Source organism: Eleutherodactylus coqui, chromosome 3 (genome assembly GCF_035609145.1).
Source record: "Eleutherodactylus coqui strain aEleCoq1 chromosome 3, aEleCoq1.hap1, whole genome shotgun sequence".
NCBI lineage: Eukaryota > Metazoa > Chordata > Amphibia > Anura > Eleutherodactylidae > Eleutherodactylus > Eleutherodactylus coqui.
In genome coordinates, this window is record NC_089839.1 from 33,885,837 (window position 1) to 33,911,031 (window position 25,195).

Sequence of the window (25,195 nt, forward strand, 5' to 3'; positions counted from 1 at the left end):
CCTTTCCCATATGGACTGTCTAGGAATTTCTAGGTGGTTAGAAACCCTGGTGGTTACATTACCAGGCCCCAAGTGAGATGCTTCTGTCACGATACTTTCTAGACTTTAATGGTCTGCTGACATCCCATTCTATTTGCCTTTCCGGTCACCAGGCAGATCGAGACTGGTTGCGTAAGCATGATTTTATATTAGCTTTAAAGCATACCTGAGTTTTCAAATATCTTTCAGACTAAGTTGCTATATGTGTACTGTACATGAGGAATAACCCTCTTTCTGTCCAATATATGACCTATATTCTGCATTTTTGCCTATTTTCCAAACTGTAGGGTGTACTTCCAATTTTCATTCCTCTCAGCCTGCTCCTGTGTTATGTGTGCTGCGTTCTAAAGACTGTACACTTAGAACTGTAGAGATTCTGGTCTCTATCTATTACACACACAGACATAACCTCCTCATGTAGGAATGTACAGCAAAATTTAGTAGTGTACATGTGTATAAACAGCAGCAGATATCTTGGCATTAGCTCCAGCATTCATGTCTGTCTGTGAGTGTCTCTCCCTCCCCTTCCTCTCTGCATACAGTTTAATGAGCAGGATAACGCAGACCCCTGCTCAACTATTCTAGCATTCCCTGTAAAAGCTGACAGTACAGAACAAGGTAGGAGGAAGGAATAATGCACTTTAGTGGGATTTTTATCACAAAAATGTTACTTCAGGTAAAGTAAGTAGCAGTTTTGCTAATTATCACACTACCATCATTTAAGCACAAGTTGTTTGAAAAGTTACCATCCATTAAACATTTATTTGATCTACATGGATTTATGTTTTGAGTCTCACCAATTACCAGCCGATCACATGATAGTGCCTGTCATTCAACCCTTTCCAATCCAATTTTGGATTCAGGGTTTCCTAAAAGCCTTTCTTTTTTTGCTGTTATACAACGGTGCCATCGGGTGGCTAAAGCCAGTGTGTGTGCACCAGAGAGGTTCCGACAGCAAAGTGGCTGGCAATAGACGGTAAGAATACCCTGTCGGACATCTTCTGACATTGGAGCTGTACAAGCTTCAATCAGAATGTAGGAAGACGTCAGACAGTGGATTGGAAGAGGTTAAAAACAAAGATGTCCTTATATACTGAGCAATCCATTTGTGACCATTTTTGTCAAGGCCCAATGTGGGATCATAGAAGGATACGGGTCCATGTAGCTGTATTACAGCTGTGCCCATGAGGCCTAACGATAATGAGGCTCTCAACTACACTACTATGACCCTGGCATCCCCATTTATGGAGAGGTCTAAACAGTCTCAACAGTTTCCATATCCCACAGCACAAAGAGACTTTTTTTTAGCACTGTAGATAATGCTTATCATTGCAGGAAAGCCGGCATTTGCAGGTGAAAAGCCATGCAATTAGCAGACTTTTTCCCCAGCCGGGCTTTGAATGAGTTGTGTATTTTGCTCTACACAATTTTTAATCTTTCAAACGGCGATAGATCATTTGTGCTCAAGTTGCAGTATATCAGAGAACAGCCTAGAATGAAAGAACAAAGAGGCCTGAAACTCCTCTTAATTCATATTCTCTGTGATATACTGTCCTATATTATTACAGCTAGGGCTTTTGATGTTAGAGAAATTATGCCGGCTTTGTAGATAAAATTCAAAACCATTACTTTACAAAAAGTAATATGCATGACTCGTAATTACAAGAAATTCACTATGCCGAAACAGATTACAAAGTCATGCGGCGCTGTAGACTGTGTGTGCCTGTTGAAGGTGGCTGAATAAAGACACCTCTTGAAGGATAGTCCTTGGCGAATCCAATTTACACATTCTTTAACGGATTACCAAACTACTCATCATAATCTTAGTCTAAATAGGATATTCAATAAAAACAGCACCGCGTTACTAAGTCAGAATCTATCAACCATACATATGCTTCTAAGTATTAGTAGCGACTGAATTAACTACTGTATATATAAGGGGCATTCATGTTCTGAGGTCTACTAATTTTTTTCTAAAAAACTACTTACCCCAGAAAGCTGAAAGTATTGCCACTTCTCAACATAATCTCGCTCTTGACGTACATATTTTTTTTACAATGTCGACACCATGATTACATGGCCACTACAAAAGATTAGGGCTGTTTTGCCCACTGGAAAATACTGTGTTTCCCTGAAAAAAAGACACTGTTTTGTATTAATGTTTGCCCCCAAAGAGGCACAGTGTCTAATTTTCGGTAGGGAAGGCTTATAGGCCGCCTGCAGACCAGCGGGTCGGATCCGGCGGCGAGGATTCTCGCCGCGCGATCCGACCCGAGCGCCTACAGGGACGAGCGCGTACTCACCCGCGCTCGGCGGCCCCGACTCTTTCATGTGCCGGCTGCCGGGAAGTCAGCGCATGCGCAAACCGGAGCCGGCGGCCGGGTGAGTGACGTTTCTGTGCGAGGCTCTGCGAGCCCCGCACAGAAATAGGCCAAACCACGGCCGTCTGCATAGGAGTGCGTATTGTAATGCACTCCTATGCATGCTTTCAGTGGCGGGAAATCCTGCGGGATTTCCGCCCGTGTAGGCGGCCATACTCACCTGGTCCACGGCGTCCAGATGCCAAGCACTGCTGGTCTCCGGTTACAAGATCGCCCTTATCCAATGGATAAGGGCGATCACATAAAAGTTTAAAAAAGTTGAAGTTTAATGCTCCTTTTGCTTTTGGCCCTGTTGTGCATACAAACATAAGATTAGGGCCAAAATAGGTATGTCTCTGAACACAGGACAAACAGGGGTATCCATTTTGGGGTGAAAGTTTTCATTCACATGTGTGCTATACAAAAAAAACCCTGTTTTTAAAATGACATAATTCCCCCAAAAATAAAAATTGTTTTTTCCTTCTGCTTTGCTTAAATTCATTCAAAATCTGTGGGGTCAAAATACGCAGTACATCCCTAGATAAATTTGTTAAGGGGTCTAGTTTTTAAAGTAGGGTCATTTGTGGGGGTTCTCTGTTGCTTCGACCGCTCAAGGGCTCTACAAGTGGGCTATGGGGCCTAAAGCACCTTCAAGCAAAATGTCTGTTCTGAAAGTCACCGGCTGCTCCTTTCGGTTTGGTTCCCATTGTGCATACAGGCATATTAGGGCAACAATGGGTATGTTTCTGAACACAGGACAAACAGGGAGATCCATTTTACGGTGAAAGGGTGGCTTCATACGAGCGTGTGCGTGCCGTACATAGGTGCACGCAAAAGTGCGCAACCACGTACGTGCACAAACACACCTGAATGCAGGTCTGTGTCCATTGCCTTCAATGGGGTTGTGACTGCTGCCGACAGCCCCATTGCAAGCAATGGGCTGCCAGCAACCCCTGCAGTGATTTTCGCGGAAGGGCTTTAGATATAAGCCCTTACATGAAAATCATCCGTTTGTGTAAAAAAAAAAAATAAATATATATATATATATATATATATATATATATATATATATATATACATATATACTCACCCCTCCGCCAATGCCGTGTAAATATTCCCCACAGGGAGTCCCCTTGTGACTGAGCACTGTGACAGCACTGTCACAGTGATCAGTGCCGAGAGGACTCCCCGCAGGAAGTAAAGAATCCCCTGCCACAGCTGTAGCAGAGGATTTCTTAATCTCTGCAGGGGACAAACAATCGCCCGCCACAGCTGTGGCAGAGAATTGCTTCATCCCTGCGGGGAGTAAAGAATCCCCTACCACAGCTGTTGCAGAGGATCGCGATGTTCTCCCATTGCTTTCAATGGGACCAGCACTTCTGCAGTCCCATTAAAAGCAATGGGCTGCTAGCAAGCCCTGCAGGGATTTGCAGGTAAGGGCTTTAAATATAAGCCCTTCCCTCAAAATCATCCCTAGGATGAGTTAAAAATAAAAAAAAATTATACTCACCTCTCCTCAGCTGCCGGAGCTCAGGCTCGTCTACCGTGTCTTCTCCCTGCACTGCTCTGAATCTCTTTCAGCAAGCGGGGATTTAAAATTCACGCTTGCTGAAAGGGCTGTATCTGATTCGCTGAGCGCTCAGCTAATCGCAGGCAGCTTTCAGCCACTGATTGAATGACAGCTGAGTGCAGCCTGTGATTGGTCACAGCACTCAGCCAATCACAGGCAGTGCTTGGCTATTCATTGAATTCTATGAATGGGCAGGTGCTGCCTGTGATTGGGTGAGTGCTGTGACCATTCACAGGCAGCACTCAGCTGTCATTTAATGAATGGCTGAGAGCTGCCTGTGATTGGCTGAGTGCTCAGCCAATCAGATACAGCCCTTTCAGCAGGCTTCGATTTGAAATCCCCACCTGCTGAAAGAGCTTCAAAACAGTGCAGGGAGAAGACAGGCTAGACGTGCCTGAATCCCGGCAGCTGAGAGGTGAATATAATTTTTTTACTTTTTAACACATTCTAGGGATGATTTTCAGGGAAGGGCTTACATTTAAAGCCCTTCCCCAAAGATCCCTACAGGGCTTGCCTGCAGCCCATTGCTTTCAATAGGACTGCAGAAGTACCAGTCCTATTGAAAGCAATGGAAGAACATCGCGATCCTCTCCCACAGCTGTGACAGGGGATTTTTTACTCCCCGTGGGGAGTCCTCTTGGCACTGATAACTGTGACAGTGCTGCCACAGTGTTCAGTTACAAGGGGTGTCCCCCTGGGGAATATTGACACGCACCACGGACCTATGGTGCATGCATGTCCTATGTTTTGCAGGTACATGCGTTTGCACGCCTGTACAACACGGACATGTGAACACACAATAGGGAACCAATGTTTCTAACAGGAGCATGTTTTTGTGCGCACAACTGTACGCACATAAACACACTCGTGTGAATCCCCCCAAAGTCTTCATTCATATGTGTGCTATACAATAAAAAAGTTTTTAAAATGACATACTTGCAAAAATTTCTCCTCTAAATTGCATTAACTCCTGAACAGAAACTGTGGGGTCAAAATACTCACGACACCCCTCAGTGAATAGATTAAGTGGTGTACATTTTAAAATGGGGTCATTTGTGGGAGTATCTATCACTCTGACATCTATGAGCCTTTGCAATCTTGGCTTGGTGTAGGAAAACAAAATGTTCCTCGAAATATTAAAGTTGTAAGTCTCCTAAATGGTTAAAAAAACTGAAAGTTTTTCAAATGTGCTTCCAGAATAAAGTAAACAGATGGAAATATATATCTTGTTATACATAAATGTCTACAGTATGTTTGCACATGTTTGAGATATTGCAGTTGAAAATGTGAAAAAATGACAATATTTTTAACCCTTTCCAGTCCAATGTCGGGCCTGCCCCGACATCATCATTTTCCTCCACAGCTCCGATGTCGGGGCAGGCCCGACACTGCAGTGCAGGAGTGGATCTTCACCCGATCGTCAGGCACATCGGGTGCAGATGCACTCCTTTACTGGTCGTCATCGAGGACCCCCGAGGAGAAGGCAGAAAGGGTTTTTAACCCTTTCTGCCCACTTCTTTATACATTACATAGCGCTCAATTAGTGCTATGCAATGCATAGATTCCGGCCGGCGATCATGTGACCGCCGGTGTTACCTGACCCCCGGCGGTCACATGAACGCCGAGCCGGGAGCCTGCACCGTGCAAGGACCTGCTTACCTGACCAGCGTCTTGTGCATTCTCCTTCTGTCTCCCGACCCGGCGATCATGTGACCGCCAGGTGTCACCTGACCCCAGCGGTCACATGATCGCCGAGCCGGGAGGCAGAAGGAGAATGCGGAAGACGCCGGTCAGGTAAGCAGGTCCCTCCCTGCACCCTCCTGAACTCTGTCAGATCAGGAGGGTGCAGGGAAAATGTATTTTTTCTCACCCATTCTCCCAGCTCCAATTTATTTGGAGCTGCGGAGAATGGGTGAGAAAAAATAAATGGATTGGAAAGGGTTAAAATGTTCCTTTTAATAAATACACACAAATTCTATTGCTCTATTTTTACCACCTTAAAGGGGTTCTGACATTAAAAAAAATAATAATTTACTCACCTTGCCTGGCCAGGACCGATCACCAGGCATGTCCCCTCCAGCCGGCATCTTCTTCTGTGGCTTGTAGAAGCAGAGCAGGAGCGGTCAAAATGACCGCTTCCTGCTCCGTCCGTCAGCCACTTCCGAGGTGAACGGACGGGCCGCCCACAGCAAGCACGTCACAAGCAGTGCTTACTGTGGGCGGCCCGTCCGTCATGGCTGAACTCCGAGATTCTGCGTGTGCGCAGTGGAGACGCGGCCCGTCCTGACTCTTGTCAGAGGGCACCTCTCCACTGCGCATGCGTGCAATCCCGGAGCGGCGCAGCTCGTGGAGGAAGAAGAGGAAGAACAGCGCCTGCTGGGAGATGACCTCGATGACAACAACAGAAGACAAGGTAAGTATTATGTTTTTATGCTTTAACAGCCATTAAATCGTGGGTTCCCTGTGTCCATTAGGCAGACCAGGGAACAATGGCTGTTAAAGCATAAAAATATTATTCATGTCAGAACCCCTTCAATGAAGTACAATATGAGGCGAAAAACAATGTCAAAATCACTTAGATATGCAAAACCTTTACGGAGTTATTCTATGTTAAAATGACACGGCAGATTTCTAAAATTTGGCTTCATCACTAAGGGGTTAAGTATTGAAACCGCTTCTAACTGCTCTGGTCACTTGGGGCCTGTGCACTGCACAATGCTGCCATCTGTTTCACTCAACTACAAAGAATGCCCGCATCTTCTAAAATGAATCCCATGTTCCTATCTGCTCCTATTCCCGAGAAAAAATTTAGGAGACCTTGAACTTGAAAGCACCTCGTACACACACTGAATGGCCCCTGTATTATAGACACCCATCTAGTAACGTTGGTCTTCCTTTACAGGAACATTTTTGCACACAGTTCTTCCATGTCCACCAGGTTGAACTGTTGATACCGTAGCTAACATGAGGGGTTTATCGATTCATGCTGCTTGCATCAAATTCTCCCATCAACACGTTGCAACGAAAATCTGGATTCATCTGACAAGGATGTGTTTTTTCACCACTTTGTGATCCAGGTTTTAAGCTCTTTTGACCACTGAAGTCTTGCCTGTTTCTCTTGGGCAGCAGCGGCCCTTCGACTGGTTGTCTGCTGTTATAGCCCATCTGTGCTAAGGTGTGATGTGTCATGCATTTGAACACTTTAGTTGGAGTATCATGATGATGCTCCTTAGGATAGTTCATTAATAGTTGATCAGCAGAGATCTGTTGCTTGGGAACTTTGAAGATCAGCTAGCTGATCGCAGTCCTCAAGCTCATTGCTGCCAAGCCATATGTTGACAGCAATTGGAGCTGAAAGTGTTATAGAAGGCATTGGTCCCATTGGATTTTTTTGTGAATGCTTTTTCAAGCCCTTTGACAACCATTAGATATGACACCACAATACAATTGTGATAGTCATGTTCTGTGACCAGTCATGGTGCACCCTGAGTCTTAGGGCATATATAACAGAAAGCACTTGTAACTCCCCATTATAAGTCAAAGCATAGGTCTGCTATGAAAGGGGTTTTCGCACGATACCCATGTTTCTACTGAAGTGAAAGGGAGCAGAAGTGTGCATGAGTATCCTCCGCTGTCACATGCTTCAGAACGCAGTCACGGGCCAAGTCCTTTCACACGGGATGTAATATTCTGCAACAGCATCGCGGAATATGCTGACTCTGAATTCTGCACCAAAATCCACATTTCGATGGGGAAGCACGGGCAGAATTCTGCCATTTTCAATTCTGCACTAAAATTTGCACATTTGCAGTGTAGATTTTGGGGCTGAATATTCCGCCTTGTGTGAAAGGTCCCTTAAGAACATCTCTTCTTCTGGAGCCCCTACCTCATTTATGCACTACATGGATGACTCACTCACTTCAAAGGGTGCCATGTAATGAGGACTCATCCATGGCTCCTCTATCCATAAAAGCTGATCGAGGGGGATCCATTCTCTAATTATGGTTACTGTTTTATTAATTTTATTTAAAGCCTAGCGCACTCTTCGCATCAGCAGGACTAAAGCTGGCTGCCAAGCCAGGTCAATAAATTATTAATGTATTTATTTAGTAAATGTAAAACCGGGAGCTCGAAAAGTCATTTATTTAAACACGAAGTGCTCATACATCAAAAAAGTTGGGAAACATAATATTATAGCTTGTCGTGAAAATCGTCTCCTGGTGTGTTTTACGAGGACGTGATAAATAGAAGTCAATGCGGGTTGTTCCTGAACACAGCAGGACACTTTATTATACAAAAAAATCCAAAATATACAGTTTAACATTGTAAACATTTCCGAATAAACTATAATAAAATAGTGTTTCCTGTGGATTCTCACTGAGAAATTATATCACAGCTCTAAACAAGATGTCCAGTAAAACAACTGGATAAGGCGACTATGTCGGTGTAGTGTCATTGGGGCACGTTTGTGCTTTCAGTTTTCTCCTGGCCAAAGCTTCTTGTCTCTTCCTCTCAATTTCCTCCATTGAACATTTCTTATTTTTGTTTTCAGGTGCAAACACTGAAATAATGAAGAAAAAAAACATTAGTAAAATATTTCCTACTTTTTTCATCAATAGTGTTATTTTTCCAATTATGCGGCTCTTTGAACACCCCACGCTGTACCCCGGTGGCACTTCTGTATAAGAAATCTTTTCTACATGGGAATGGGGAAACATTTTTATCAAGTCTACAGTGTTATTCCATCTAGAAAGATTTATCCCCTTTTCACTTTGACAGATGCTAAAATGTTCGGGCCCTTTCATATGGCCCGGTCATGTTTCAGATTCTACCAGAACTGCGGAATCGGAACGCTGATCAGGCTGTGTAAATGCTGGCAGTGACTGAATGCCGAACGATTGATTTGTTGTTCGGTTTCTACAGGCATAAAAATCAAACACCAATAGGCCTGTGTAAATGGGCTGTCATTCCTCTATGAACAGTGGCCCGTTTACTGTGAATGGAGGTGGGCGGAGGATCCTCGCTCTTTTGTGAAGGCACAGGAGCGATTATCACTGGTATGGCTGAAGCGCCTGACAGTTCTGTGTAGAAGGGCCCTTAGACTAGTGTAGGTCTGACTGCTGGGACCCCACATCCGCCACTTGGTTGTTTCATAAACACCCATAGATTATTATATATGATGCTCATACAAACTACTTCTTAACCTGGTTGTCTTGGAGGCCCAGTGGTTAGACTCATAGGGGAGAAGCATTTATGATTTCTAGCTGGAACACTCCTTTAAAGAAGGTCTATTATGTCCTCGAGCTAGCAGGGAAATCTGCATAGCTTTGGTACCGTGGCCCTGCTGACTATCGCAGCTTGTCATTTGTCTTTCCTGTCTCACCCCTTCCATTAGATTTGGTTCCCGATGCTTGCATTCAGTGAAGTGGGCTGTCCCCACTATACACAGTCCATAAAACATGACATCATCCATTGACAGTGAGAAGAGACCACCCTCTTGACTGAATAAAAGCGCTGGGATCTGAATCTAACAGAAGTTGGTGTTGGAGTACAAGGGTAAGCAGAGAGAAAAGTCAGGCTGCATTACAGCCTGTAGGGCCATGACTGCAAAACTATGCAGCTGGCCCACTGACCCAAGGGCGGGACAGGTCCTCGCAGTCAGGCATATATGGGGGTATCTGTTGAGGTAAGGTTTTAAAAATGGCTGTTTTGCAAAACGTCCTCAGAAATTCAAGAACTTTCATCTTCCTCTGAGGCCTTTCTGGTTCACCTTACCTAGAAAATCCAGTGAAAAGGATCTACTTTGATACAAATAGCTGCCATACAATGGCTTAATCGTAGAAATATAGAAGCATGGCCCAAGTCAATTTTTACAGATACATAAAACTCACCCCGAATCCCTCCAAAAAGCAACCCAAGAAGGAATTGCCAATAATATTCAGTCCACCCTACAGAACATAAAGATGGACAGCATCCACTAAGAATCGTTATGGATGATGCTCATGTTTATTAAATATCTCCAGGTATCCACAAACGACTGTAACGTTCTGGGCGATCACTTTATCAAAGAGTACCGGCACTTTCAATTAGGAGCGCACCTCCTCCGTTGGCTCTTTGCGGCTCCTTCTGGCAGCTGAAGACCGCCCCATATAGCGCGACATGGAGCCATTTTCAACTACTGGAAAGAGACAAAAAATAGCTGACAGAGCAGGAGCGCTGCGATGTGAATGAGAAGGTACTCAGTAAACATCGATATAAAGCCAGAAATAAATATCAAGTGAATGCACAAATCTGCCTGGATACAGAACTCTCCAGCGACTTTCACCTCCCTACACAGGAACTTGGTGTTTGGTTTCCTTGTCTTGAGTATCTTCTGTATCCAGGCAGACTTGTGGATTCCCTTGGCATTAATTTTAATGTTTTTTTTTAACAATGGTTGATAAAGGGCATTGGCCGGAAACGGTGCATTTGTTTGTGGATGGCTGCAATATAATAAACATTTTGATGATCAAAGAAAAGGATCTTCAGGCTGCGGTCACATGGGGCATTAATCCCACGGAATGACCGCAGCAGGACCGCACAAAAATACCGAGATTTTCGCGGCAGAAATACAGCTTCAAAACTCACACCGTTCGTCGCGGGTTTTGAAGCGGCTTTGCTGCATGCATTCTGCTGCATCTGTCTCTTCCCATAGAAAGGAGAGAGGCCGCAGCGAAGACGGCGATGAAATTCACATTCCACTGCTTTGAATTCCGCTCATGTCAGTTTCATCGCAGCTTGGCGGCAACGGCTTCTCCTCATCGCGTGGACAAGATTTTTGCAAATCTCGTCTGCTTTGCTGCTTTATCCCGGGATAAAAGTTGCTGGTGGGATTTCCGTAGAGAAAGTCAGCACGGAAATTCCCCCCCGTGTGAACCCAGCCTTAGTGTCTGCTGTCCATCTTTATGCTTTTGGATCTTGTAGAGTCTGTGACGGTGGGACTCGAGGACATTGCACCACAACTACAGCATTAGGAGGCGTACTAGCACCCTTCGATCCACTGTGACTACTTTATGAACACTGCTTTGTGGCTGGCCGAATACTATGAATTACTTCATTTAAATGGTGGGCAAGATGGTTTCAGCAACTGATATTATGTTGGCACTACATTTTGGCCTTCTTCATGGGCATAGCAGTGGAGGATTTCTGCAAAGTGACAACTAAGTATTCTGTGGTCATAGTGTAGCAAGAGTTTACTATCTGGAGAAATTCAGGGTGTCCTTCCCATTAGTAGCTCTGGGTGGAGAATACAGAATTGCCTTGAGGTTAGAACAGTAGTCCCAATCACAAAACAATGGCCAAAATTCTAGATAGTGTTGAGATTCCCGGACACTTGTCAGTAATAGGGTTATGTAGTCACCTGCTGCATGAAAGTGTTCCGTTCAAAGCCCAACAATACTGATGCTGTAACTGCAAATAAAGGTACCAACTATTGCTCCATTAGCCGCTCAGAAAAGTCACAGACACGTGCGAACAACAGCCGGAGCGATGATTCTTTTTACACGGAATGATTGGTCATCAGTTGTTTACTGACATATCATTTACACAGGTGATCTCCACGAACATTCGCTAGCCATTTGTTCAAATACGCTTTATACCAGGCGACGTTTGATCAACCAGCGACCACAATATTTTTGGGGTAAGCAGAAACTAATTGGCTAGCACGTAGTGGTTTTTTTTTTAAATTTCCTTCACAATGTGTATTTTCAAAACACATGCATTTTTTTACAGTGGCGACATAGTCTAATAACCTGATCTGTAGAGAAAACTTCACAACCGTTATCTTACTAACATCACAGGCAGGATTACACTGACAGGTAACACCTATATGTATATAACATACCTCCTGCCCCTCCCTGCAAAATGACCTCTGCAGGTCACAGAGCATGTCTAGAACAGTCACCCATACAAGTCAAGGGGTCCCCTCCTGTCTACCATGTGAATGGCCCATGAAGCTGCTGTAAAGCATATCTTCTAAATGCTGTTAAATGTAGCTCAGGCAAGATGGCTGCCCCCATAGTCATGTATAGACAATGGCATAAAAAAAAAAATCTACAATAAGAAAATTAAAACATTAGAAAAATATGATGTTTCTCTATTTGCTTTTACAAAACTTTGTGTGATATAGTCCCTATATGCAATAGTGTTTTTTTTAATCACAAAAACTAACTGGTAACCGTAGAAAGCGTAGGATGCACTTTTTGCGCACATCCACAATATATAACATATCGGCCCTTCTTGGACCCCGTTTTTCCTCCATACCTTTAGAAGACTGTACGGTGGGTACTGAATGATGCCTTTTTAATGAGGATTGCTGAAGTTTGCTTTTATTGTCCGAGTTAGTTTGCACAAGCGTGTCCCTGTTCTTCCTACCATCACCAAAATTTTGAAGATTATAACCGCTCCGGTTTTCAGCAGCTGACTGCGCCGTGTGAACAGATGGAACCTGAGATGGTTTTATCCTTGTAAAAGAATATTTAGAAGGTGCTAATGTGTTGGTTACACTCAACGTCGCAGCCGGAGACTTTACTGGATTCTGGGAAGGAGTGCTTGGAAGAGTTGTGCTTTTACACCCCCCTCCTGAAGGCACAGAAGTGGATCTGCTAAAAGTTTGGTTGGACTTCTGCAAAGAACTGTTTTGATAAGCATTCAAGCAATTTCCACTGAAAGAAGTGGGCGAGACCCCTCTATTGTTAAACTTATGTGACCCAAAAGAGGAGCCGGCAACAACAGGGCTTCCATATTTGTTTTGCAGATTGGCATTGGTTCCAGGTTTTATAAGCGCTTGGCAAGTTGAACTTGACAATACTGGAGTTTCCTTCTTTGGGTTTCCTTCTTTCGGTGAAGAAACGTTGGTTTCCTGAGCTTGACTTAACTTTTCAACATAATCACAAACTTCCGACAGTAGAATATCATCATCCTCCTTCCATTCCCAAAGACTATCGGATTCGAGAAGTTCACTGCAGAACTTTGGATCATCCCATTCATCGTCTTTATTCGCAGAGTCTTTATTAACATCTACCGTTCGTGTTTGGGACGCAGCTTGGGCACATGGTTTATTTGCGGTTTTCAGCAAAGTGCTATTTGTTACAGGCACCAATTTATGGACATTATTTTTAGTCATGGGACTTCCTGCATTTGCCTGAGGTTTTGAAGGCACCAGAGTTGGGGTACTTAAAAAGGTTTTTGCATTTTTCGTGTCTCTTGAGCTACCATGAAATGTCCTCACAGTAGTCATTTCTGTGCTACATTGGTTACTGGGTTTCGCTTCAGATCTACCATTTACCTTCCTTGGCATAAACTTGTAATTACTTGTCTTGTTGAAAGAGGAAGAAATATTCGTAAACTTCACCCCTACAGCAGCACAGTCATTGATCTGATCTGGTTTATCATGAGGCATACTATTTATCGGGGGAGCAATCAGCTCTGGATTTTGGGTAATTTGCATTATAAAAGAATCATCTTTGAGGAGGTCATCGTCCCAGTCATCCTCGAAGTCATCTTGGCTGCTTGATAATGACTGGACCGTTTCCTTTTCTTTACCATTAGTTTGCTCAGAACAGTTTTTTACACCTTGTAATGTGTTTGTGGACATTTTTGAAGCTGGATTGGATGTTCCTGCCTTTTGAGAAGATTCTTCCTTTTTGCTGTGCCCAATATCGTCATGGACATTCCTCCTCACATTTGGCGGAGCTTCCCTCTCACTGCTTGTGGAAACATCTGATAAACCTTGACTTAAATGTCCGCTGCACTTCTGCGTTGATGAATCAAAGAGTGCATTAAGAGCAGCTTCAGCATCCTGGTCCACAGACCTCTGACTGCTCCTATGTGTTGCCGATCTCTGGCTTACAGATTTCAGCACAAGGGTAACATCATTTCCTTCAGGGAGGTTTTCCAGGAAGTTGACTTCATTATTCTCAGCATTGCATAACCCAAACATTTCATCCTCATAATTTGCTTCCTGCTCCTCGTTCTGATCTTTTTGTCTCACCAGATTATTGTCTAATTGCTTTGCCAATTTCATGAGTTGTTCTTCAGTATGTAAAATCTTTGACCTAAAGTAATAAGATAAAAAGTAAAGTGGTAATAATAAAATAGATATATATGCTCTCAAATATTAGAGGCCGCAGCGTCCTCCAAGGGATATGTTATTGGTGGGTGACAGCTCTGCTATACTCCACAATTACACAAACAAGGATCCATATATTCTTGATTTCCTGGGAGTTAAGTCGCATGCAGACAGACTTGCATTGGACAGCAAATAACAGACATTCATGTGCTGTCCAATCTCCATGGATAATGGGTAATTGCTCATAATATGGACCAGGATAGGACACGCTGCAATTTTGGTTTTCGCACTGGCCCATCAGTCCGTGTGAAAACCCGCACGCATAGCTTCATAGGCTATAATTCGTTCACGTGCCGTCCGTGGAATACAGGACGGAAATAAATGTGGGAGAATAACAGGAAAGACATTTGTATGGAGACTCTTTATTCTTCTCTATGGAAAAGGCCCAGGAAGTGCTCTACTCGGTGGGTATCTAATACATATTTCTCAAAGGGATGCAATCTCTTCAAAATGTATAAAAGGGTTGTTTCCAAGATTCACTTTTATCAGTTATGCACAGAATAGGTGATAAAAGTCTGATCAGTGGGGGCCTCACTGCTGAGACCCCCATCGATCCCAAGAACAAGAGTCCTGTGTCCCCCTCACTGTAGGATCCCTGCAACTCCTACAGTAAGGCCGCCTGCACACGAGCGGGTCGGATCCGGCAGCGAGAATTCTCGCCGCGGGACCCGACCCGAGAGCCTGCAGGGACGAGCGCGTACTCACCCGCGCCTGGCGGCCCCGGCTCTTTCATGTGCCGGCTGCCGCGCAGCCGGCGCATGCGCAGACCGGAGCCGGCGGCCGGGTGAGTGCGTGCCCCGCACAAAAATAGGACACGCCGCGGTTTGTTTGCCGCGCGAGATTTCGCGCGGCCAAACCGCGGCCGTCTGCATAGGAGTGCGTATTGTAATGCACTTCTATGCAAACTTTCAGTGGCGGAAATCCCGCAAGAAATCCCGCGGCGGGATTTCCGCCCGTGTGCAGGTGGCCTAAAGAGGAGCTTCAATGGTGCATGCGTCCAGCCACTCCATTCATCTTCTATGCAACTACTGGTGATAGAAGAGCTTGTACTCAGCTATTCCCATCAAATCCACTGAAATGAAAGGATCGGCACCACGCATGTTCAACCGCCACTCCATTAAATCTCCTCCTCACTGCAGGGGTGCAGTAAGCCAACAGTGAGGAGAAGAGCGGCAAATGGACCCCCATTCTCTGGATTGATGGGAGTCTCGGCAACGAGACTCTCACCGATCAGACTTTTATCACCTATGCGTTAAAAGTCAATCTCCACAACATAAGGTTTCTTCTTGGATGAAGAACCATAGAGAGGAAAAATTTCTAATATGATAAAAATAATCTCTGTGTTGTATCAAACTACATAATGTACCTGTGCATTTTAGTCCTATCTCGGGTTACTACTGGGGTACATGGTATAGCATTGTCTCCTATCCAAGCGCCAAGGTATGCAGCATCGGTGCTTGAAGGCTTTTCATCCTAGAAAAGAGAAAATATTTTGTATTTTGCTAAGTAAAAAGCAAGGATTATTTGCACGACATTAGCAGAATACAACAAGATCTTCCTAAATAAGGTGTTTATTAGCTCATTTCCACACGGGGGATTTAATTATTGATTATTCCAAGGTAGTTAGCAAAAACATGCCAACCTTTCCTTTCTAATCCTAGTGACAAACTCTGCATCCAAAACCTCTGGGACAGAGTGAAGTTACAGCCTAATCGGTACAAATCCATTTATTCTAACTTAAATGAAACTTTTTGGGGTTATCAGCCTTGATCGGTGCAAGATGTGGAAACTATGGCTCTGTAGAAGGAGGTCTTACTCCAAGGCTGGTAGCAAGGAACCAAAATGCTCCTTTTACACCACAAGATTTTCCCAAAACGATAGGTAGAGTGAAACCTCCCCAAAAAACACCTCTTTGAGAAGACCACCCCTTCAATGATAGTAAACCGTGTGATAAAACTGACAATGTGTACAGGCCACATTCTTTGAGAAGACCATCCTTCCCTCTACAAGATAATTTCTCAATACAATTTTGCTTGGTCGTCTCAAAGAAGTTTCACTGTATTTATATTCTGAATTTAGCGAATATATATCTATACTTGTGCAGTAGGGTCTTATACGCAAGGTCTAGAGATGAGCGAGCGTACTCGCTAAGGCAAACTACTCGAGCGAGTAGTGCCTTATGCAAGTACCTGCCCGCTCATCTCTAAAGATTCGGGTGCCGGCGGGGGAGATGCGGGAGTGAGCAGGAAGGAGCGGGGGGAGAGAGGGATCTTCCCCCACGTTCCTCCCCGCTGGCACCCGAATCTTTAGAGACGAGCGGGCAGGTACTCGCATAAGGCACTACTCGCTCGAGTAGTTTGCCTAAGCGAGTACGCTCGCTCATCTCTAGTAAGGTCCAATGAGAACAAATATTTCAAAAATAAACCCTTTAGGCCTCATGTCCACGGGGAAAATCAGATCCGCTGCAGATTCTCCATGGAGAATCTGCAGCGGGTCCCTCCTGCCCCGCGGACATGAGCGCTGAAAATAACAATAAATAAGAATAAACTCACCTCCCATCCGCTCCGTTTCTTCTCTTCGCTGCGGCGTCATCTTCTGTGCGTCGCGGCCGGATCTTCTTTCTTCGGCTCGGCGGATGCGCATGATGACGTCGGTGACGTGCCCCGCGCATGCGCCGTCCCGAAGAAAAAAGATCCGGCCGCGACGGAGAGAAGATGGCGCCGCCCGAAGAGAAGAAACGGAGCGTGTGAGTAAATCCCGATTTTTGTCTCCCGCGGATCCGGACGGCTTCCATAGGCTTCAATAGAAGCCCGCGGGAGCCGTCCCCGCGGGAGACCCGCATGAAAATGGAGCATGGTCCAGATTTTTTCATGCTCCATTTTTTTTAAAATCCTTTTTATTGACCATCCGCGGGTATTTATCTACCCCGCGGGTGGTCAATGCATCCCTATGGGGTGCGGATCCGCGGGCAGGAGAAGAGTTAAAATCCGCTGCGGATTTTAATTCTTATTTTGCCCGTGGACATGAGCCCTTAATGATTTCTCAATAGTTTTGTAAAAGTAAAAAAGAGATTACACATGTTTAAATAGATCCCTTTAAAAAAAAAACACGTTTAGAAACGCCTTAGAACAACATAGCTAACGTTTAAAGCTTAGAATAGTGACGTTTAACCCTTTGTGATGCCATATGTAATACGTCATGACTTTAACAGAAGGCTACGACTTGATTAATGATAGACCTTTAAATTATATTAAACTCCAGAATTTTACAGACTGCAGAAAAAACCCTATGTAGTCTCCAGAGTGGTCAAATCTCTTGAAAAGTTAAAAAAAAAAAAAAAAAGGGTGAGGGTCCAGGTTTTGAGACCCCGCGGAAATAAAGGGCTGCAGTACTCTCCCGAGCGCTGTGCTGCTTTAGCCGCCATGCTCGCTGGTTGGCTCCTCTTGGCAGCTTAAGCTAGATAGCCTATACATCTGTGTGTCCATCTTCAGCTGCCGAGAGGAAACGACAAGCAACAATTTCAGCCGAAGGAGCATAGCGCTTGGCGAGCACTGCAGCTATCAGTGGGGGTATCAGGACTCAGACTTCTCTTAGGCCTCATATCCACGGGCGGGTCAGATTCCGCATTCGCAAACTCCTGCTTTCCCGTGGAATCCGCAGCCCGTCTGCAACAGCTATCATTGACTTCAATGAAAGCCATCCGTACGGAAACCGCACTAAAATGGAGCAAGCTGCGATTTACTTGGAATCCGGAAAAAAAATTACATGTGTAAATTCAAGCGCGGACGCCCATGGTTGCCTATGGGTGACTTGATCTGCGGATCTTCCATGCGGGACACAATTCAAATCCGCCCGTGAACATTGGGCCTTAATCCAAACTTTTTATATCAATTTTTTTTTTTTTTTTTTTTTAAGCACAGTTGCACCTTCAATTTGGTAAAATTAGCACTTGTTAAAGGGGTTGTCTCGCGAAAGCATGTGGGGTTAAGTACTTCTGTATGGCCATATTAATGCACTTTGTAATATACATCGTGCATTAAATATGAGCCATACAGAAGTTATTCACTTACCTGCTCCGTTGCTGGCGTCCCCGTCTCCATGGCTCCGTCTAATTTCGGTGTCTTCTTGCTTTTTTAGACGCGCTTGCGCAGATGGGTCTTTTCCCTTCGGCAGCATCTGCGTTTTGGCTCCGCCCCCTTGTACGCGTCATCGCGTAGCTCCGCCCCCGTCACATGTGCCGATTCCAGCCTCCTGATTGTGACGGGGGCGGAGCTACACGATGACGCGTACAAGGGGGCGGAGCCAAAACACAGATGCTGCCGAGCCGAAGGGAGAAGACCCATCTGCGCAAGCGCGTCTAAAAACGCAAGAAGACACCGAAATTAGACGGCACCATGGCGACGGGGACGCCAGCAACGGAGCAGGTAAGTGAATAACTTCTGTATGGCTCATATTTAATGCACAATGTATATTACAAAGTGCATTAATATGGCCATACAGAAGTACTTAACCCCACATGCTTTCGCGAGACAACCCCTTTAAGATTTATTTATTGGTCTATTGATTAACATTGTGAAATTCACCATAAAGTAGACGATGATGTGATTGCGCAGTTACCTTTGGAGCGATTCTATTAACAATATCCGAGATGTCAACTGCACATTTGTTTGCAGCCCGCTTCTTCTTTCCGTTTTCTACAAAAGAAATTAAAAATTAACATCATACAATTTAATTGTTCTTATTCCCTCTCTCCAGGACAGACATGTAAAGTACATCACAGTCAGGAGTTAGTTCTCACCACTGGATGTATAATCGTATAAGACCGATGACCAGACTCAGGACTCACATATTTTGGCCATGTAATGCGAGCAGTCTCGCTAGAAAAATCTATAATGCTTGGACAGATCAGTGTCAAAAGAAGACGCGGCACCAAAGAACATGATGGCTGATACTGTCAGAGCTGATACTGGCGTGGATATCACACAACTGAAAAAAGCAGTGCAAAACCAAAAAACATGGAGGGAGCTCACCGGTAGCGTCGCTGAGGGTCGTGAATGACTTAACAACTAACACCACCACCAACCGGATTTATACATACATCTTGGTCATGTCTAACCCTAGGCACCCCTCGCCTACCTGACATTTATAGACCGTAGCTTCCATTTTCATGCATTGCTTTGTGTAAGTTAATACCATGAAGTTCTTATGCAATATTCAAGAAATGATGGACGTTTAGAGGGCGCTGTAATGCAATTTTTTCCAATGCCGGTTATACAGAATCAGAGGGTTTGAAAGTAATCGACAAAAGTTGAGACACCTGTAGGAATAGTTTGCATTCTATTTCAAACCATAATTGGCTTTCTGTGCTGCAGAGCGGCTGTCCTTGAGGTGTTCTCTGAAAAAAGCCCTTTGGCTAATATAAATTCAATCTATTGTTGTGTTTCAAATTAAAATGTGATATTTTAGTGTTTACTTAGCCTAAAACACAAAGAATATCCACCACAGCTGACCTCAAGAGTTAAAATTCAAATATTCCTTCTTCAAGACTGTACTACATTCCTTACGTTGGCCCATTACAGAATAATGCGGCACTGCAACCAAAGAGTTTGTTTTTTCCCAACGTGCGTCATAAAAGCCATCAGTAATCTGATTGTTCCACCACTTATTTCTATCAGCTGGTTTTAGAAAAGTATCAGAAGTACAACAACAATTAGTAACACTCCACCCCTCCCCCCCCCCCCCCCCCAACCCCCCTTCAAATACACCAAAAGCAAACAGGTTGGGGTCACGGAGGATCAGAAATGTTTTCACTTAAACGCTGAATATCGGACTCATTTGCCATTACCTAAATTAAAGGTTGTTGGTGAATGAGGGTCCCAGAAAATGTCCTGCTGTTGATCCGCATCATGTGATGGAGAGTTAATGGCGAACATCCACGGCTTAGCTCTGGAGAGCCGCTTGGGGGTTTTCTTATTGGAACATGGCTCTGTAGGGTCAAACAAGGATGAAGAAATATGAATGGAAGAAGTGACGGAGGGGTTACATAATTACAAAGTCGACATGGCCGGAACGAGGCACAAGTATAACCTGTAAGTCTATTGTGTTGATCCAGAGGAAGGCAAATGCAACTATACGGCGGATGCCAATGCCCCCCCCCCCCCCCCGGAACTCCTTACGGCTTATTCACATGGACAGTTTTAGCTTTTGAGTTCCGTCAGAGTTGAAAGCGGACACAACTCTGACCATTTATAGTCAACGACCGAACTCCCCGGTATGATTTTTTTTTTTTTTTCATGGAACAATAGTCCCTGTAAAGAAAAAATAAATGACAGCATCCTATACCGGCGAAGTTCTCTGAGCAGAATCGCCCACTGAGGTCAATGGGTGGGTGAAAAATGGATGGCACTAGCAAGGACCACAAGAGCGGTGAGGTTTTATTCACGAACCCACTGACCTAACATCACCGGGCTGACCTCTATTTTTTTCAAGTACGTGAAAAAGGACTAACCTCGGGCGACAGTCGCACGTTAAAGACACAAAAACTGATGTAAAAGCAGAACAAAACCAGTCACCCGCGTAAGTAAGGCTCATTGAGATGAGCATATTTAGGGGTCCTTCACACGGGCGTATGCATATATATACGTTCGCCCGTACGCAGTGTATATTCGCATGAATGAATTTTTAACAATCTCCAATCCTAATTGGCGTTTTTCAGGCCGCTCACACGGGGCGCTGCAGCGCGAAAGAACAACACACTGAAGCGACGGCGAACAACAGTTAGAATAAATCCTCAAAACAGCATTACAATGCCTAATTATGGCGCGCCGTCTTCTTTTCCCAGCGCTGTACGCAAGGTAACCCCCCCTCCCTTTTTCCAGCTGCCATAGAAGTCTATGGGACCTCTCTACTTGACACGGCAAATCCTATCCTTCCAGGCGCCGTATAAAAAAGACGTTTGTGAGATACAGCAGGTCCCATTTTTTTTCTCGCGCGGGAATAAAACACGTTTGTCTGAACGACGCAAATGCATTGCTCGGTCACGTTATACGTGCCACTATTTAACGTGCAGAAATGCCTGCGCAAATACGGTCATCTGAAAAAGCCCTCAGCCTGCGTAATACGCAGCACATGGCAAATACGCATGTAACAAGCATGTTTACGACGCAGGGTATGCAGAAAACTATGAGAATGGAGTGTAATGCGCACCAATATAGGACATACGGCATTTTCATTCGCGCACTGCGTATTAGATGTGTGGATTCTGTTTTTGATGGGGAATGCTGCAGATTTTGCAGCAGAAAATCCGTAATATTTCCGCTACTTGTGAACATACCCTTAACAAGCTTTTTTAGCGACAGCCTGCGTGACTGCCAAAAAACCAACTCAGATTAAAAAAAAAACAAAAAACACAACTCCCACAAGTGATGAAAAGCCACGAAGATCCGCGGTTTCTAGCGTGCGGAATATTTCTGCTCTACACACGTACCTGGCGCCTGCGGAGTTCAGCTCCAGAACCTGCATGAATGCAGACGGATTCCGGCGCTGAGTTTTCAGTGCGTCTTGCGCAAATATTCCGCGTGGCTGAACGAGCCCTGAAGCTGCGTTGCTGATTTCAATGCATTGGAAATGGACCAGACTGTTGCGGTTCTAAAGGATCAGATAATTCTTAGCTGTTTTATAGCCCCCCCCCCCCTTTTTTTTTTATTTCCTGGGCTACCTGCTGACTTTTTTTTCTTTTCTCACATATAGGGCTATTTTTATTTTTTTTTTAAACTTTTTTTTGACGGTTTAGGTTGTGTTTTTTTTTTTTTTTACTTCATTCTGTAACTTTTAAAAAAAAATTAAGGTCTCATGTAGAGATGAGCGAGCAGACTCGGTAAGGTGATACACTCGAGAGAGCATCGTCTTTTTCAAGTACCTGCTGGCTCGTCCCTGAAGATTCAGGGGGGGGGGGGGGGCTCATGGGACAGCAGAGAGGAGAGTGAGAGAGATCCCTCTCTCTCTCCCGATCCCCTCTGCAACCCCCTGCTCACCCCCGCGCCTGTACCGATCTTCAGGGATAAGCTAGCATGTACTCGAAAAAGACGATGCTCTCTCGAGTGTATCGCCTTACCGCGTCTGCTCGCTCATCTCTAGTCTCGTGTCCACGGCACATATGAAATTTTTTTCCATCTCCTGCTCTTCCCATGGAATCCACGGCTGCGGGTCGAACAACTTCTGTTGACTTCAATGGAAGCTGTCCGTGCGGGAAACGCAGTAAAGTGGAGCATGCTGCGATTTTTCATCCATGCGCGGAAACCGCAATTGGTTTCCGCTCATGTACATGAAGAATAGTTTTTCCATAGCGTGCTATGGAGGGTTATTGCTGCGGAGAACGCGCGCTCCGAATTCTGCAGCAAAAATGTGCATGAGGCCAAACATCTACGTCCGCCGTGACGTCACATAAGACCTCTGGGGGTCATTCGCAATGCATTTTATTCCACACTTCCATTCTAAGGCTAACTTCATACAGCGAACGTGATATGGGGCCGTGAACCCCGCCGCCATACTGCGCTCCCCATCATGTGCGAACAGCCTCGCATCTCTTCGGCGATTAAGGGAATCCCCGCCGCGGCAGCGGATTGCGGAGTTTCTCCCATTGAGAACAATGGATGCTGCGATGCGAGAGCGCGCACAAGATAGGACATGCTGAGACTTGTGTCCCGCATAGCATTGTGTCGCTTCTGTGTACGACCCCATTTATAAGAGTGGGGTTCATATGTGTGCGAGATTCGTGCGCAATTTACTTGCCTGTGTGAAGCTGGCCGCACTGTAACATCCGTAGGAGCCCCAGTTACAGGGAAAACCCACCCCCCTAGTGTGACAGTAATCACTGCCACAGCTAGTCAGGGGTTACTAAGACCCGCGGGGGTCAGCCAGCAATCACATGACTGCCAAGTCCCATGCAGGAAACGGCACCGCCACTTCCTGCATTCTCCACATATACTTACGCTGCTTGGTCTTTAACGGGTTAATGCGCATGTCTGTGCGATGTCTGTATGCGTCTCACATGTCCGTTTTTTATAGTTTGTTTTTTTTTTTTTTAAAAACACCCGTGTGTCATCCGTCACTCCAAAAAAAAAAAAATGAAGGCAACCTAATTTTTTTTTTTAATGGAATTGACTAGCAACAACCGGAGAAAAACAGCGAGCGTGCAGATGTCCTCCGTGAGCGTCCGCTTTTGCGCAAACATTGACTTGAATGGGTGACTTCGAGAAGTTCAGCCAGATGAAGATGTGAGGCAATTAAAAAACAAACAAAAAAAACACCTGACTGCGCAGCGCCGCCGCTCTAACAGGTTCGCGTACGGTCAGTGGTAAATACGGACAGCACATGGGACATAATACATCCTAAGGCCTCCCACGAGCGCAAAACACGCAGCAAATCGGCGCGGTGCGGTCAATACCCATTGCCTATATTGGTGCGTATAACCTACGTGAAAAATATGCGTGCCATACGTGTGACATCCGCCCGTGTGAGCGCGCCCGCAGGTCGGGTTCACACGGCGCGCACTTTCCGCATGCATTTTTTAAACCTGAGACCAAGCAGCCTAGCGGACGAGATGCGCAAAAGTCCCGCACACACGCTGCGGACAAACTGTACGGAAATCCGCGCCGTGTCATTTGTATCGCCGCTTCCGCTGTGCGCTCTCTTCTCAGGGAGAGACGTCCACAGCGGCATACAGGCGACATCAGACCCGCGCCGTCGTGAAGCAGCCTTTCCGCTGCTGAGATCTGGCGCAATTTCCGTGCGGTCTGGCGTAGCGTGGGATTTCCGTCTCGTTCGCACCCAGTCTTTCGCCTCTCTTAAACATGCGTTCACGTAAACGCCGCTTAAATCCGTGGGATTTTACCGCGATTTTGAGTGCCGTTTTTTGAACACATGGTACATTCGGCAGCGCTTTTTAACGCACACCAAAATGCGAATACGCAGAAATAGAGAACAGTCAGCGCTCGAAGATTGAGGCTCAATGGGAGCGCCGCGCTAATTGCGGTAGGAAGTGGCCGGTGTGCGAGCGGTTTAACTGTCATGGCGGTGTCACGAGCGCCCTGCATAATACCGCTACCAGGTGCGCCGTCATACGCGGCTTCCACTATGCGTGGTATTGTCACACAGGCGCAATTGTTCGGCAGACGCAGATTTTGATGCAAAATGGCAGCAATTCCACATCAAAACGCACATTTCCGTGCCAGCAAATCGCGCTGCGCACAACCTGCCTCCGCGGTGCGGGTCTTTGGCGCAGATTTACCATTCGGGTGTCTGGGAAAGCGGCTGGACCCTCTTTCTAGGGTTGTACCGGCTGCCACCAGCTTCCCCAGGAAGAAGCCCCCCAGAATGAGCTATTAGCGGAGTAATGAGGGGTCTGCGGGGGTTTTGCACACGTGACCCGGATGTCGCCCCCATCCCCCCAGCGCACAGCTTTACCCTCTTCTCTATCACTCCTGGGGGGCGCTACTGACGCCTGGACGGACTGGGGGGCAGCCCTCGTGTGGCGGGACGACATCCTGACGGACTTCTTCGGGGTCTCCCCATCACAATCCGCTTTCCGCTGTTTGGGGTCTTTCTTTTGTCCGCGGTCCCCAGATACATGGCGGGACTTTTCCGCGGGCTCCCTCCTCCGGTTCATGTCCCCGGGGGGCCGGTAACGGCCGGCTGTCCGTTAGTACAGCGAACCGGTACAGGAGAAACCCACTAAGGCCTACGACTACGGCGCCGCCATCTTGCCTGAAACGGAGAGCTGATTGGTGGACGGGGAGGTAGGCTCTGGATTTGATTGGACGGTGAGATCATGTGACTCGCGCCGCGGCTGTGAAGGGAGTCTTGACGAGCAGCGGCCATGTTGGTTATTAACCTTCTCGCTGCCGGACTAGATTGTGTTTTGGTCCTTTTTCTGCTAATTTAGTCCCGTCTAACCGCTCTGTGTTCCTTATTCTTCCCCTACGTCATTATTTGTCATTATTTAGACTTTCAGTTTACTTTTTCCTGTATTATTATATGTTTAAAAAACTCATTTTAGGT

The 25,195-nt window shown here is 45.6% G+C and overlaps 1 protein-coding gene across 1 annotated transcript; it reads right to left on the bottom strand.

Moving 5' to 3' along the window:
- Positions 1–8,102: 8,102 nt before the first annotated feature.
- ETAA1 (ETAA1 activator of ATR kinase) lies at positions 8,103–24,895 on the bottom strand. The gene is made up of 6 exons (XM_066595472.1): positions 24,602–24,895; positions 19,983–20,123; positions 18,755–18,831; positions 15,504–15,610; positions 12,271–14,063; positions 8,103–8,530 (listed from the first exon to the last, which is right to left on the bottom strand). The coding sequence occupies exons 1-6, from the start codon at positions 24,801–24,803 to the stop codon at positions 8,406–8,408; spliced, it is 2,445 nt and encodes an 814-aa protein (XP_066451569.1). The 5' UTR covers positions 24,804–24,895; the 3' UTR covers positions 8,103–8,405.
- Positions 24,896–25,195: the final 300 nt, after the last annotated feature.